Raw genomic sequence first — 13,939 nt, 5'->3', positions numbered from 1 at the left:
ACACTGCATATTTAAAAATTGAAGAGAAATTGTATGTAAATACAAAACTGCAGTTATCAAACACTCATGACATTTTTTGCAGCATGGAGTTCTTCTGTAAATAATGTCTGTGACCCCTCCTGACAAGAATCTTGTGATGCATTCCCACATCTTCCTTGAAAGAAAAATACTGTTACTAAACTTGTTTAGTAACTCTTTCTTTGATATGCGTTGTTCATGTCCATTCCACTCCTGGTGTCCATGCACGGCCGTTGGAAACTTTTTCCCTCAGCAGTATCCGTTGAGTGGCTTGAGCACCTGTTGCTGCCACACCCCACTGCATGAAGGTATAAAAGGGAAGAACCATTACTAGCCCCACTCAGTTCCTTCTGGCTGGAACTCCAATATAGTGGGGCAGAAGGGCAGATCATGGAATGGACATGTGCAATGTATCTCTAAGAACAACAGTTACAGAAAAAGGTTAGCAACAGTTTTCTCTTCCTTGAATGACTGCACATGAGCATTCCACTCTTGTTTTTGCGGCCTGAGAGTCACCAAGAGGTGGAATCGGAATCTATTTAAATAAAGATTGGAGAATTCCTCATCCAGCTTTAGCCTTGTCTCTGGAGTTTTGAGCAACAGCATAAATGGGAGGCAAATATGTGGACTGAGGAGGAAGTTGCCACTCTACAAACATCTAGAACCAGAAACTGTGGCAGAAACACCATTGAAGCACACTGATCGTGTCAAATAAGCTGTGACTGATCGGTGGGGTGACCTTAGCCAGGTCACAGCACATGCGTATATAAGAGTCAATCCAATAAAAGATTCTTTGAACAGAGACTGTCATTTTATTCTGTTTCACACCACTACAAATAGTTGGTAGGACTTATGGAAATGCTTGGTCCTATGCAAATAGAATACAAGAGCTTTTCTGATGTCCAAGATATGTAAATGCTCCTCTTTCCTTGTTTGAATGTGGCTTCTAGAAGAATGCAGGAAAAAAAATGGACTGGTTGATATGGAAAAACACACCACTTTTGGAATGAACTTGGACTGGGAATGCAAATAAACCATGTCCTTAAAGATTATTTTACAGGGAGGCCCAGACATTAAGGCACATAGTTCTCCTATCCTTTTGGCCAAAGTGATGGCCACTGAATATAATAATAATAATATTATTGGAGCTATACCTATATCCTAGAACTTGAAGGGACCTCGAAAGGTCATCAAGTCCAGCCCCCAGCCTTCAGTAGCAGGACCAAGTATTGATTTTTGCCCCAGATCCCTAGAATGGCCTCCTCAAGGATTGAACTCAACCCTGGGTTTAGCAGGCCAATACTCAAACCACTGAGCTATTCATCTTCACTGGCAGAGGCAGCAGAGAGCAAGTAGCCAAAGGTTCAAATGCCAGACCCATAAGACTGGACAAACACCAAGTTTAGCTCCCATGGGGAAATACCATCTTGTACCTGAGGGTACAACTTGTTAGGCCCTTCAAAAACCTTGTACACATGTCATTAGAGAAAATAGTGATTATCTTCTTTAGGGTGGAATGCTAAAATAGCTGCCAGATGTACTCTGATTGAACTAACAGCCAAACCTTGGTGTTTCTGGTGCAATAATTAGTCCAGAATACATTGAACAAAAGAACAGGACAGCGATACTCCACACTGGCAAGAACAAATGGAAAAATGCCTTCACTTAAGAGAGAGCTAAGTAGCTCTTGTAGAAAACTTTCTACTAAGGACCTCCTGAACCTCTTTCAAGCAAGATCACTCTCTAATATCTAGCAACTTAGAATCCATGCAGTTGGAGTAGGCACCCATGACCTTGAGAGATTAGGTCTCAGTTTAGTGGACGTGAGACTGGAGGTTTCACTGACACCACTAAGAGAGTGGAGAACCAGTGTTCGTGGGCTCAAGCTAGGTATGACTCTGGCTTGGTCACATCTTATCTTTAGTAATACCCTATGAATGAGTGGGACTGTGGGAAAAAAGTGTAAAGGGGCCTGCATGACCACAGCAGCAAAAATGGTGTCTGTCAGGGAACCTGGGCTGCAATCTAGTAGGGAGCTGACCTGCTGACACTTTGTTGATCCTTGTCACAAATAGGTCTACTTGGAGAAACCCCACCAACGGATCTGGATGAAGAGACCACTCAGTCTCATAAGCAAACTGATCAGGTGGTCTGCTAGATCATTTTGGACTCCCTAAAATAAGCAGCTTTAGATCTATCAAGCTAACAATGCAAAGCTCCCAGAGCAGAGCTGCCTCTTGATGGAGTGGAAAACAGTTGGCTCCTCCCTGCTTGAGAGGGAACATTACTGCTGTGTTGTCTGCAAGTACTAACAGACTCTTTCCCTTGATGTGTGAGAAACATCTGGCACTACAGTCCGATAATTTTATGCATCAGTGGCAGAGCTGAAAGCTAATTCTTTTGAGGACCAGAGATCCTGAGTCTGCAGAGAACCTAGATGGATTCCCCATCCCAGGTAGACATATCCATCACTAGCATTAGCATCAGCTGAAGGCAGGCAAATGGAACACCTACACATACATTGGCTCAACCTGTCCACCAGTCGAGGGAGGCAAGAACATAAGACATTCTCATCACCAAGTCTAGCTGATGGAAGCTCAGTGAGTAGATGGATGCCAACTTACTTTGAGGAACTCTGGAGTGCAGTCTGCATATTGAACTACATACAGGCAGGAGGCCATATGCCCCAGGAGCCTCAAAGAGTTTTGTGCTGTTGTGACTGGGTGATGTTTCTTACTTATTGATTGAATTGTCTGGAACAAAGTCCAGCATGACTCCTATAAACTATCCTCTAGACCATGGGGAGGACAGACTTCTCTGCATTGACTGTATTCTCATAGCATTGAACATTGACAGGATCAGGCACACATTGCGCTGTACCTGAAGTTGAGACACACCCTAGACAAGCCTGTCATCCAGATTTACCCCTACTTGCAACTCCCAATCTTCTAATGAATGCAGCTACTACTGACATAACTGTTGTAAAGATCTTGAGAGCTGCTAATAGGCCAAATGGTAGTACAGTGAACCGATAATTGTGACACTGGTAAATGAGGTGCTAGCTCTTATCAAATCTGCTCAGCTGACTCCTACACTGAAAAATTCATAGCTGGAAAACAGACTGGCTCACGTGTGTTAGTATTGCTCAAGATAGGAGCTAAACTTGTAAGACTGTGTTTAGACTCTAAAATGCTGGTAAGTTGCTTCACACATTATTCTTACTTGTAATGTCTGTATCCCATGCTATCAAGTAATATGAAACTTTTGCTTTATAATTGTAAAAATGCCTGCTCTCAAGTTGTGGACCTAGGCAGGAAAAGGACTATCAAGTCTAACTGGGCCACTGTAGGAACAAAAAACTTAGTAAACTTCCACCCATGAAGAAATTAACTACAGGACTCAGAGTAGCAGCAGTGTTAGTCTGTATCCACAAAAAGAACAGGAGTACTTGTGGCACCTTAGAGACTAACAAATTTACTTCAGCATGAGCTTTCGTGAGCTACAGCTCACTTCTTCGGATGCATAGAATGGAACACACAGACAGGAGATATTTATACATACAGAGAACATGAAAAGGTGGAAGTATGCATACCAACAGGAAGAGTCTAATCAATTGAAATGAGCTATCAGCAGGAGAAAAAAAAACTTTTGAAGTGATAATTAAGATGACTCATAGAAGGTATGAGGAGAACTTAACATAGGGAAATAAATTCAATTAGTGTAATGACCCAACTATTCCCAGTCTCTGTTTAGGCCTGAGTTAATTGTATCTAATTTGCATATTAAGTCAAGTTCAGCAGTCTGTTTTTGAAGTTTTTTTTGTTGCAAAATTACCACCTTCAAGTCTGTCACTGAGTGGTTAGAGAGGCTGAAGTGTTCTCCCACTGGTTTTTGAATGTTATGATTCCTGATGTCAGATTTGTGTCCGTTTATTCTTTTGCATAGAGACTGTCCGGTTTGGCCAATGTACATGGCAGAGGGGCATTGCTGGCACATGATGGCATATATCACGCTGGTAGACGTGCAGGTGAACGAGCCCCTGATGGCGTGGCTAATGTGATTAGGTCCTATGATGGTGTCACTTGAATACATATATGGACAGAGCTGGCATTGGGCTTTGTTGCAAAGATAGGTTCCTGGGTTAGTGTTTATGTTGTATGGTGTGCGGTTGCTGGTGAGTATTTGCTTCAGGTTGGGAGGCTGTCTATTAGCGAGGACTGGCCTGTCTCCCAAGATCTGTGAGAGTGAGGGATCATCTCTCAGGATCTTGTAGTTGTTTCTCTCTGTCTGGGGGTTGGAGCAAATACGATTGTATCTTAGAGCTTGGCTGTAGACAATGGATCGTGTGGCGTATCCTGGATGGAAGCAGGAGGCATGTAGGTAAGTATAGCAGTCAGTGGGTTTCTGGTAGAGGGTGGTGTTTATGTGACCGTCGCTTGTTAACACAGTAGTGTGTAGGAAATGGACCGCTTGTGTGGATTGGTCTATGCCGAGGTTGATGGTGGGATGGAAACTGTTAAAATCACGGTGGAATTCCTCGAGGGCTTCTTTTAAATGAGTCCAGATGATGAAGATCGTAACATTCAAAAAACCAGTGGGAAAACACTTCAACTTCTCTAACCACTCCGTGACTGACTTGAAGGTGGCAATTTTGCAACAAAAAAACTTCAAAAAAACAGAGTCCAAAGAGACTGCTGAACTCGAATTAATATGTAAATTAGATACAATTAACTCAGGCCTAAACAGAGACTGGGAATGGTTGGGTCATTACACTAATTGAATTTATTTCCTTATGTTAAGTTCTCCTCATACCTTCTACGGGTCATCTTAATTATCACTTCAAAAGTTTTTTTTCTTCTGCTGATGATAGCTCATCTCAATTGATTAGACTCTTCCTGTTGGTATGTATACTTCCACCTTTTCACGTTCTCTGTATGTATAAATATCTCCTGTCTGTGTGTTCCATTCTATGCATCCGAAGAAGTGAGCTGTAGCTCACGAAAGCTCATGCTGAAATAAATTTGTTAGTCTCTAAGGTGCCACAAGTACTCCTGTTCTTTTAACTACAGGACTGGCTACCAGAGTGCTTTCTATTGAGATCTCTGGTACTTTTTGACAGTTTGACCTGAGGCTGGCACTCATTGACATGAACCACTCCAGACAGCATGACGATAATATTTTTGGTTTACCAGAAATCAGAGATACTTCCTGGGAGCTTGATTGATGGCCACATGGAAGAAGGCATCTTGTAAGTCAAAGGCAGCATACCAATCCCTAGGATCCAGCGAAAGGTTAACAGAAGCTATTTTTTTTTTTTTTAGAATTTATTGAGTTGACGCAGGTCTACAATTTATCTTAAACCTGCCCCCTTCACCTTTGGGATTGGAAAACTGTGGAACTAAAACTCCTTCTCTTTGAGAGGATGTGGAATCTCTTCTATTGCCCCCAACCGAGAGAGACTGTATCCTCCTGGAGGGGGAGCTCCTCTTGAGAGTGGTCTCTGAAGAGGCATGAGAAGGGAGGGGTAGAAACAAACCGTTGAGTATATCCCACCTCCATAGTGCTAGACACACACTGGTCCAAAGCAATTCAGGACCAAGCACTGAGGAAGAGATACAGAAGATTTACAAAGGGGATGGAATTTGGGTCTGGAGAGATGGAGAAACGACTGGCACTTCCCACACCCTTTGAGATACCTGGAATTGGAGCCAAAGCAGCAGCAGGAGGAAACCTGTACCTATAATCCCATGAATTCTTTTTTAACAGATACTATCAAAGAGCTGGAACAGAAAAATGGTGCATCTGCTGAGGTTGATCGTTCTTTCTGACTGGGACAGGTGAATACAAATCTTAGGAGCTTAAGGTGGCTTGAGTACATAAGTCCATGAAGCTTGCAATCTGTCTTGTCTGAGAACAGAGAAGGACCCTCAAATAGCAGGTCCTGAATAGTATTCACAGAAATACTTCTCTCTTGTTAGGGGTGAGAGAAATCAGTGCTGGAACTCCGATAACACAGGTGGTGCACTTCTCACTGAAGCTGCAGCATTCAGCAGAGTCAGACCAAGACAGCTCTGATAGTGGCCTGAGTGCCGCCTCTCTCAGCAGGAATTTCAGCCTAGCTGCTTTATCCTTCTCGAATTCCAGACAAGTCTTTAATGTGTGCTTTCCCCAGGCACTTCAGACAACTATTGTGCGGGTCACTCACTGGCAGGCCCTGAGCAAAAAGTATACGGCTTGAAGCCCGGAGACCAGAGCATGCCTCAGTGGCAGCATCAGAACCCCGAAACAGGGAAAAAAACAACCATAATAAAAATATATATATTTTTTTTACCACCATTAAAAGACATGACAATCAGCATGTAAATTTTCAGATAAAAAAAAAAAACTAACTATAGTAACTACATTAACTACTAAACTAAGCTCAGGGAAAATAGTTTCCTACTGCCAGGCCCTGGGTACATAGATACCAGGAGTGGAATGGATAAGTGCAATCACTTGAAGAAAAAACTGTAGTACTCTGAACTTTCACATTCAGTTAAATTTGTACTGAAATAGTTTTCCTTCCCCAAATCACTTGTCCAATAGGTTAAACTAGTTTCCTTTTCCCCACTCTTCTTCAGAATCCCTCTGCCCAAGTTCCCATGTACTACTTGGCACATTAGGAACTCCACAAGATGGAGTATATCAGAAGCTGCCTTCTTGTGCAGTTACCAAGCATTACAACAGTACAGCAACAGGCACTCAACCCTCCCACAGAGTGTTCTCACTGTCTCCACATTCTATCCAACCAACGCAGACGTACTTTATTACAACAGTTTTTTCCTGATGGCTAATAAATTCACCCACTCCCTTGTGGCTGCAACAGTTTATAAGAATCAGAGGGGTAGCCGTGTTAGTCTGGATCTGTAAAAGCAGCAAAGAATCCTGTGGCACCTTATAGACTAACAGACGTTTTGGAGCATGAGCTTTCGTGGGTGAATACCCACTTCTTCAGATGCATGTGGTAGAAATTTCCAGGGACAGGTATATATATGCTAGCAAGCAAGCTAGAGATAATGAGGTCAGTTCAATCAGGGAGGATGAGGCCCTGTTCTAGCAGTTGAGGTGTGAAAACCAAGAGAGGAGAAACTGGTTCTGTAGTTGGCAAGCCATTCACAGTCTTTGTTCAATCCTGAGCTGATGGTGTCAAATTTTCAGATGAACTGAAGCTCAGCAGTTTCTCTTTGAAGTCTGGTCCTGAAGTTTTTTGCTGCAGGATGGCCACCTTAAGGTCTGCAATAGTGTGGCCAGGGAGGTTGAAGTACTCTCCTACAGGTTTTTGTATATTGCCATTCCTAATGTCTGATTTGTGTCCATTTATCCTTTTCCGTAGAGACTGTCCAGTTTGGCCGATGTACATAGCAGAGGGGCATTGTTGGCATATGATGGCGTATATTACATTGGTGGATGTGCAGGTGAATGAACCAGTGATGGTGTGGCTGATCTGGTTAGGTCCTGTGATGGTGTCGCTGGTGTAGATATGTGGGCAGAGTTGGCATTGAGGTTTGTTGCATGGATTGGTTCCTGAGCTAGAGTTATTATGGTGCGGTGTGCAATTACTGGTGAGAATATGTTTCAGGTTGGCAGGTTGTCTGTGGGCAAGGACTGGCCTGCCACCCAAGGCCTGTGAAAATGTGGGATCATTGTCCAGGATGGGTTGTAGATCCTTGATGATGCGTTGGAGGGGTTTTAGCTGGGGGCTGTATGTGATGGCCAGTGGAGTCCTGTTGGTTTCTTTCTTGGGTTTGTCTTGCAGTAGGAGGCTTCTGGGTACACGTCTGGCTCTGTTGATCTGTTTCCTTATTTCCTCGTGCGGGTACTGTAGTTTTGAGAATGCTTGGTGGAGATTTTGTAGGCGTTGGTCTCTATCTGAGGGGTGAGAGCAGATGCGGTTGTACCTCAGTGCTTGGCTGTAGACATATATATGCCAATATCTTTATGGCCGACCTGGAACAACGCTTCCTCAGCTCTCGTCCACTCACGCCCCTTCTCTACCTATGCTACATTGATGACATCATCATCTGGACCCATGGGAAGGAGACTCTGGAAAAATTCCACCACGATTTCAACAGCTTCCACCCCATCATCAACCTCAGCCTGGACCAATCTACACGGGAGGTCCACTTTCTTGACACCACGGTGCAAATAATTGATGGTCACATTAACACCACCCTATATCGAAAACCTACTGACCGCTATGCCTACCTTCATGCCTCCAGCTTCCATCCCGGACACATCACACGATCCATTGTCTACAGCCAAGCACTGAGGTACAACCGCATCTGCTCTAACCCCTCAGACAGAGACCAACGCCTACAAAATCTCCACCAAGCATTGTCAAAACTACAGTACCCGCACGAGGAAATAAGGAAACAGATCAACAGAGCCAGACGTGTACCCAGAAGCCTCCTACTGCAAGACAAACCCAAGAAAGAAACCAACAGGACTCCACTGGCCATCACATACAGCCCCCAGCTAAAACCCCTCCAACGCATCATCAAGGATCTACAACCCATCCTGGACAATGATCCCACACTTTGCTGCTTTTACAGTTTATAAGAGAGGCTGTTAATCTTACTGCCCCTCAGAAGTAGTTTCTATAGGGGGCCAGACTATACATTCCAAAGAAAAAAATATTCAGTTTCTTGTAGGAGAAGTTGTAAAGGAGGCAGAATCACTACCAAATCACCAAAATAGGCATCATGGACCAGCACCAGTACACAGCCAAAGCAAGAACTACTGACCCATATACATCAAAGCCCTCTATCTTTTACTGCAACAATCTTTGTAGCCAATCACCTGCCCATGTACCTTTTACTATAAGATGTCCGTGTCCATCTTAAATTTTGTGTGCAATGATTCCCAATTAGATTTTATAAACCTTTTAAGAGTTTGCTGTTGCATGCATACGTGAGTTCAGCTCCTCCTTCCTTTGGACCACAAAGATGAGTCTGTAACTTCAGAACCAGCTTCACAGGGTGTTCCTGCAGCCAAAGTGTAGAACCCTGGTCTATCAGAATACAAGTTCATGAGGGGGGGAAAAAAAGGCACTAGAACATCGATAGGAGTAGAACAGAAGGGCTTCAGCCATGTGACTTATGAGCTGGATCACTGAAAACAGCTTAATGCATATGAAATGTCCTTATTAATGTATGGTGCTTGCACGGTTGGTGTTCACAATTTAATGTGTTTCTAAGAGGTAAAAAGTATCAGCCCTGATAAAGTCCAAAGTTCTAAATTCTGTGGGACTGTTTTCCTCAATTCACTATGTCAGGGGAGTGAGAGTATCTTACTGCAGAAAAGGACACCAGTGATATGTATTCAGGTACTCATCCCATTCACACCTTAAAGCAATCATTTCAATCTAAATATAGCTGGCTTCATTAAAAAATTTTAGTCTTTCTTCTTGAAAGATGTATATTCCTTTGTACCTGTTCAATCCTATATAAAGCAGTAGGACAGTCCTGAAAAGAGATACTGACCATGGTTTATGCTATATTAGATTTATCAAACATACAAGGAAAAAACGAACAGCTTGCCTAAAAAGAGGCTTACAATTCCTGAGGTCCATTTAAAAAAAAAAAAAGAATTCAAGTACAGAGTAATCTGATACAAATGTGGTTTGATTAGGCTGGATCTCTGGATACTTAAGTCTATCATACAGACGCCTTTGGAGTGAAACTTTGTTTTATGTAATGCTGGCCAATAAGCATGTACATTTTTGGATTAAAATTTGCAATTGGTCAATCAACATCATTCCAATTTAAATACATTCCATTCCAAGAAACTGATTTACATGAAAGCCTTTGTTTTATGCATACTTTATAAAATATGCTACAACTATTCATGTTTAATTCTACTGAAATCAATTGTCACTCACATTATCTTTCAAATATAATGCCTGAAAACAGTTAAAAACATTTATAATTTTTTTTAATTTAAACTGGTGATGAATACCTTATTCAACTCACCAGAACTGTGCACCCATGATTTTTCAACTTTGTAATTTAATGCCAATGGTGATGACAACACTTCAGATGAACACAAATTTTTCACAAGCAGCATCTCTCCTCAGTATTAGCAATATTATAGTAGAACCCAGAGATGCCAACCAGATAGGGGCTCCATTGCCTTAGGTACTAAAAATTTTAGTAAACATTACCTAATCTGAAGAGTTCATAATCTAAAGTAGACAAGGTCAAAGGGTAGGTATTTGTCAGAGCCGGCTCCAGGCACCAGACCAGCAAGCAGCTGCCTGGGGCTGCCAACGATGAGGGGCGGCACGTCTGGGTCTTTGGCGGCAATTTGGTGGCAGGTACCTCACTCCCTCTCGGAGTGAAGGACCAGTCACTGAATTGTCACCGAAGGATGAAGCTGCAGCAGCAGAACTGCAGATCATGATTGCGGCTCTCCCCACCCCTCTTTTTCTTTTTGCTGCTTGGGGTGGCAAAACCCTGGAGCCAGCCCTGGTACTTGCTCACCGTCACACAGAAAGTTAGTGGAAACACACTACTCAATATCTATAAGCTGCTGACTTACAACTATTGGTGTACTTCAGAATCAACTTAGTGGCCATTATTCTTTAGGATAAAGTTACATGGATTGAGGTCTTTCTTTTCCCCCTCTGTAATATTCAGGCCTGTTTACCAACAGCCATTCTAAATATTTAAAAGTCTGTCCTACCACACCTAGCCCTGATCTTTGCTCAAAAACAAACAAACATTTTCCTTTTGCTCCTGCTCCCACACTACTCCCAGCCACATGGACTTCCTCCACTACAAGTTTGTTCTCTCTTCCTTCAGTTCTGTCACACTCAGTGAGGCAGCATTGCTTCTTCCCCTTCACTGACGCCCACACAGTTGTCTGTTTACTATTTTTCACTCCTTCTCCATAAAGGATCTTGCCAACTTTTTCAGAAGGAAGAAATGACATCCTGCATAACCTCTGCCCATCCCCACTACTTTACTCTCCTTCTCTCTCTTGCCACCAACACTGCCTTCTAGCCAAATATTTGCTTTATAAACAAGCAACTCAAGGAAAACAAAATTAAAGCACAGTGACAAAAAGAGACCAAATGTAATTTGTGTCAGGTACAGATCAATATTTATGTGATCCATGTCGAATAGTACTATTATGCTATATTTTATAGCTATTCTCTTCTGTTTCCCATACTGTTTTTGCAAAGGAAATGCAGAGTGTAAGTTTTAAAACTTTAAAATACTTGCTTTATTAAACTTGATTTCCAACTTGTCATAAGCTAAATCTTAACAACTGATAGAACAATGTTCAAGGCACAGAAATATAAATTCTCCTTTTATTAATTCAGAAGATAATTCATATTTATAAGCCATAAAGAATAGATACCTGAGGAGTTTTCTGTACATTTAATTAGGAGGCAGTGTCTACACAGAACTCTTACCTGCATGACTGTTGAAATGTGCAAAGTTAGCAAAATTTGCTGTAGCAGTTGATTGAGGAGCAGGAGCAGCAAAGATATCTGAGCCAAGGTCACTGAGGAGGTCAAATTGTTTCTTTTCCTGCTGCTGTTGTCCTTGAGACCTAACGATAACAGGGGACTAAAAACAACATTTTAATTAGCTAAACAAACAGGAAAGCCAATATTTAACCAAGCTTTACAAAAAGCTAAAGGACACAGACCGAAAAAGCTATTTATGGTACTAGTTTTGAACTCTTTTTTTGCCCCTGAGCATTGTTAGCAAGCCATATCAAGTTTCATAACTTTAGAATTCAGACCACAATTATGTAAAACAAACATGCAATGAACTTGTTAAAATTTGATAATTTAATCTAGAGCTTTTAGTTTAAGTTGTGGTACAAAAGAGAATCTTTCCTCAACCTCCTCTTCCTACCCTCCCTAAGGTGTGCAAGAGCATATTCCCCACCAAGCTCCATGGCCTTAGTGTGAGTCTTCAGGTTGCCCTGCTTAAGTGCACTATAGGAGTTAAACAGCAGACTTCCAGAGACTAAGATCGGGGCGGCTCTAGGCATTTTGCCGCCCCACGCATGGCAGACAGGCTGCCTTCGGCGGCTTGCCTGCGGGAGGTCCCTGGTCCCAGGAATTCAGTGGCAGCCTGCGGGAGGTCTGCTGAAGCCACGGGACCAACGGACCCTCTGCAGGCATGCCACCGAAGGCAGCCTGCTCGCCACTCTCGTGGCGACCGGCAGAGCACCCCCTGCGGCTTGCCGCCCCAAGCATGCGCTTGGCGTGCTGGTGCATGGAGCCGTCCCTGACTACGATGCATGTAAAACAGGAAAATTAGAGGTATCTAAACAAATGGCTCCAGATTATGGAACCTGTATGTAGTATTTGCAATTATTTTCAAAGACCAGCAGAGCTTCAGAGCCATGTAGATTGAAGCTCCTCCTTCTCACTGAATCCCCATTTTTATTTTATTTTTTTCTGGAAGAAAAATAAAGTTACATTTCTTGCAGAATTCCTCAACAGAACATTAAGGCTGCATGATTAAAAACTCCAGAGTCAGAAAATTCTAAACATTTAAACTTAGCTTTACCCTCTTGTGTGTTAGCATTATACAGACTAATTATATCATATATTTGAAAAATAATATATATTTTTTCCCTCCAGCCTATCATATACCATTATGGATGAGCTAGACAGAGAGCCAAAAGTCATTTGACAAGAATGCAACAAAACACACTTGTAACATACAGCACAGTATTCATGACCATATAGAGAGAAACATATGTTAATTAAGGTAGCTTCACTGTCCCCTGAACTGCTTCTAAGGAAGGGATGTTGAAGTTATAGTACACTGGACTGACCAAAATACTTGCTCCTACCACAGGGAAGACGATTTATATAAAAATCTAGTTTATAGTTAACTTAATTTTGTCACAATGGCCCAAATTTGGGGGTGGAGTGAAGAGATGCAGCAAATCTCAAGTTGTTGAAAAACCATGGTTTTATTTCTAAAAGTGGTAACACTGACTGGCTAAGAAAGAAGTCCTGTCCATGTCTCCCTTCAATAAAAAGATGGCAGTTGTAACAGAGGGCTTCAAAGGAGGCAGTGATGTGTTTTTTTAAATTCCAACAAGGATGCAAGAAAGGAGGATGACCCAACCCAACTACAGCAAAAGCTGTTTTATCCAGTGTGTTGCAGGAATGGGGAGGGTGCCAGTAAGTAAAAAATGCCTGTTAAGGACAGGAGGGAGTTCCAGATGCAGAGCTTGGGGTGCGAGAGGAGGTGCAGAGCGCAAGCTCTGGGAGGGAGTTTGGGTGCGGGAGGGGGCTCGGGAATCAGGTGCGAGTGCCGGATCCGCAGACCACTCACCTCGGGCAGCTCCCCGCAAGCGATGATGTGTCCTGGCTGCTCCTAGGCAGAAGTAAAGCAGGAAGCTCTGGCTGGGAACAGCGGCCAACAGGAGCCGCGGGGGCGACACCTGTGGGCGGAGGCAGTGCACCGAGCTGCCTGTCGCATCTCCGCCTATGAGCGGCCAGGACAGGTCACCACTTGTGAGGAGCCAACTGAGGTGAGCAGTCTACGGATCAAGCCCTCTCCCAGGCCCCAACCCCTCGGTAGTCCTGCACCAACCTGACTATAAAATGGAATTTCAATTAAGATCAGAAATGCAGTTTATAAAGCATTCTGGTTGGTGAAGTGCCAGATAAAAAAAGCTTTTACTGTATGTTGTGGGTACACAAGATGTTTAACCAAAAGCCTGTTACAAAACAAAACCATCTTAGTTTTATTAAATAGCACCAAAAAATACCAGTCTATTAATTACTACTACACAGGGCAGAGGCTAGCATTTTTCGTCTGAAGCATTCAAAGTCAATCACCACAGAACTCAGTTTCTAGATTTTACCGTTAGTCCTCTATTCGCATTCCATAAAACCAGC

At 42.8% G+C, this 13,939-nt stretch overlaps 1 protein-coding gene across 8 annotated transcripts in view; it reads right to left on the bottom strand.

Annotated features, from left to right (window-relative positions):
• Window positions 1-13,939, bottom strand: part of AGFG1 (ArfGAP with FG repeats 1) — a 75,429-nt gene that overhangs the window by 16,586 nt on the left and 44,904 nt on the right. For all 8 annotated transcript variants that reach the window (XR_007775782.1, XM_050964048.1, XM_050964049.1 and 5 more), the window contains exon 5: window positions 11,477-11,633. Coding sequence is in view for 7 of the 8 variants with exons in the window: in XM_050964048.1 (XP_050820005.1) it covers window positions 11,477-11,633 (157 nt within the window). In the remaining variant the exon portion in view is untranslated. The remainder of the gene's footprint in view (window positions 1-11,476; window positions 11,634-13,939) is intronic.

The sequence above is a fragment of the Gopherus flavomarginatus genome, chromosome 8 (genome assembly GCF_025201925.1).
Source record: "Gopherus flavomarginatus isolate rGopFla2 chromosome 8, rGopFla2.mat.asm, whole genome shotgun sequence".
NCBI lineage: Eukaryota > Metazoa > Chordata > Testudines > Testudinidae > Gopherus > Gopherus flavomarginatus.
Note: the sequence above shows the minus strand (reverse complement) of the source record. Positions and strands in the feature narration are given on the sequence as shown.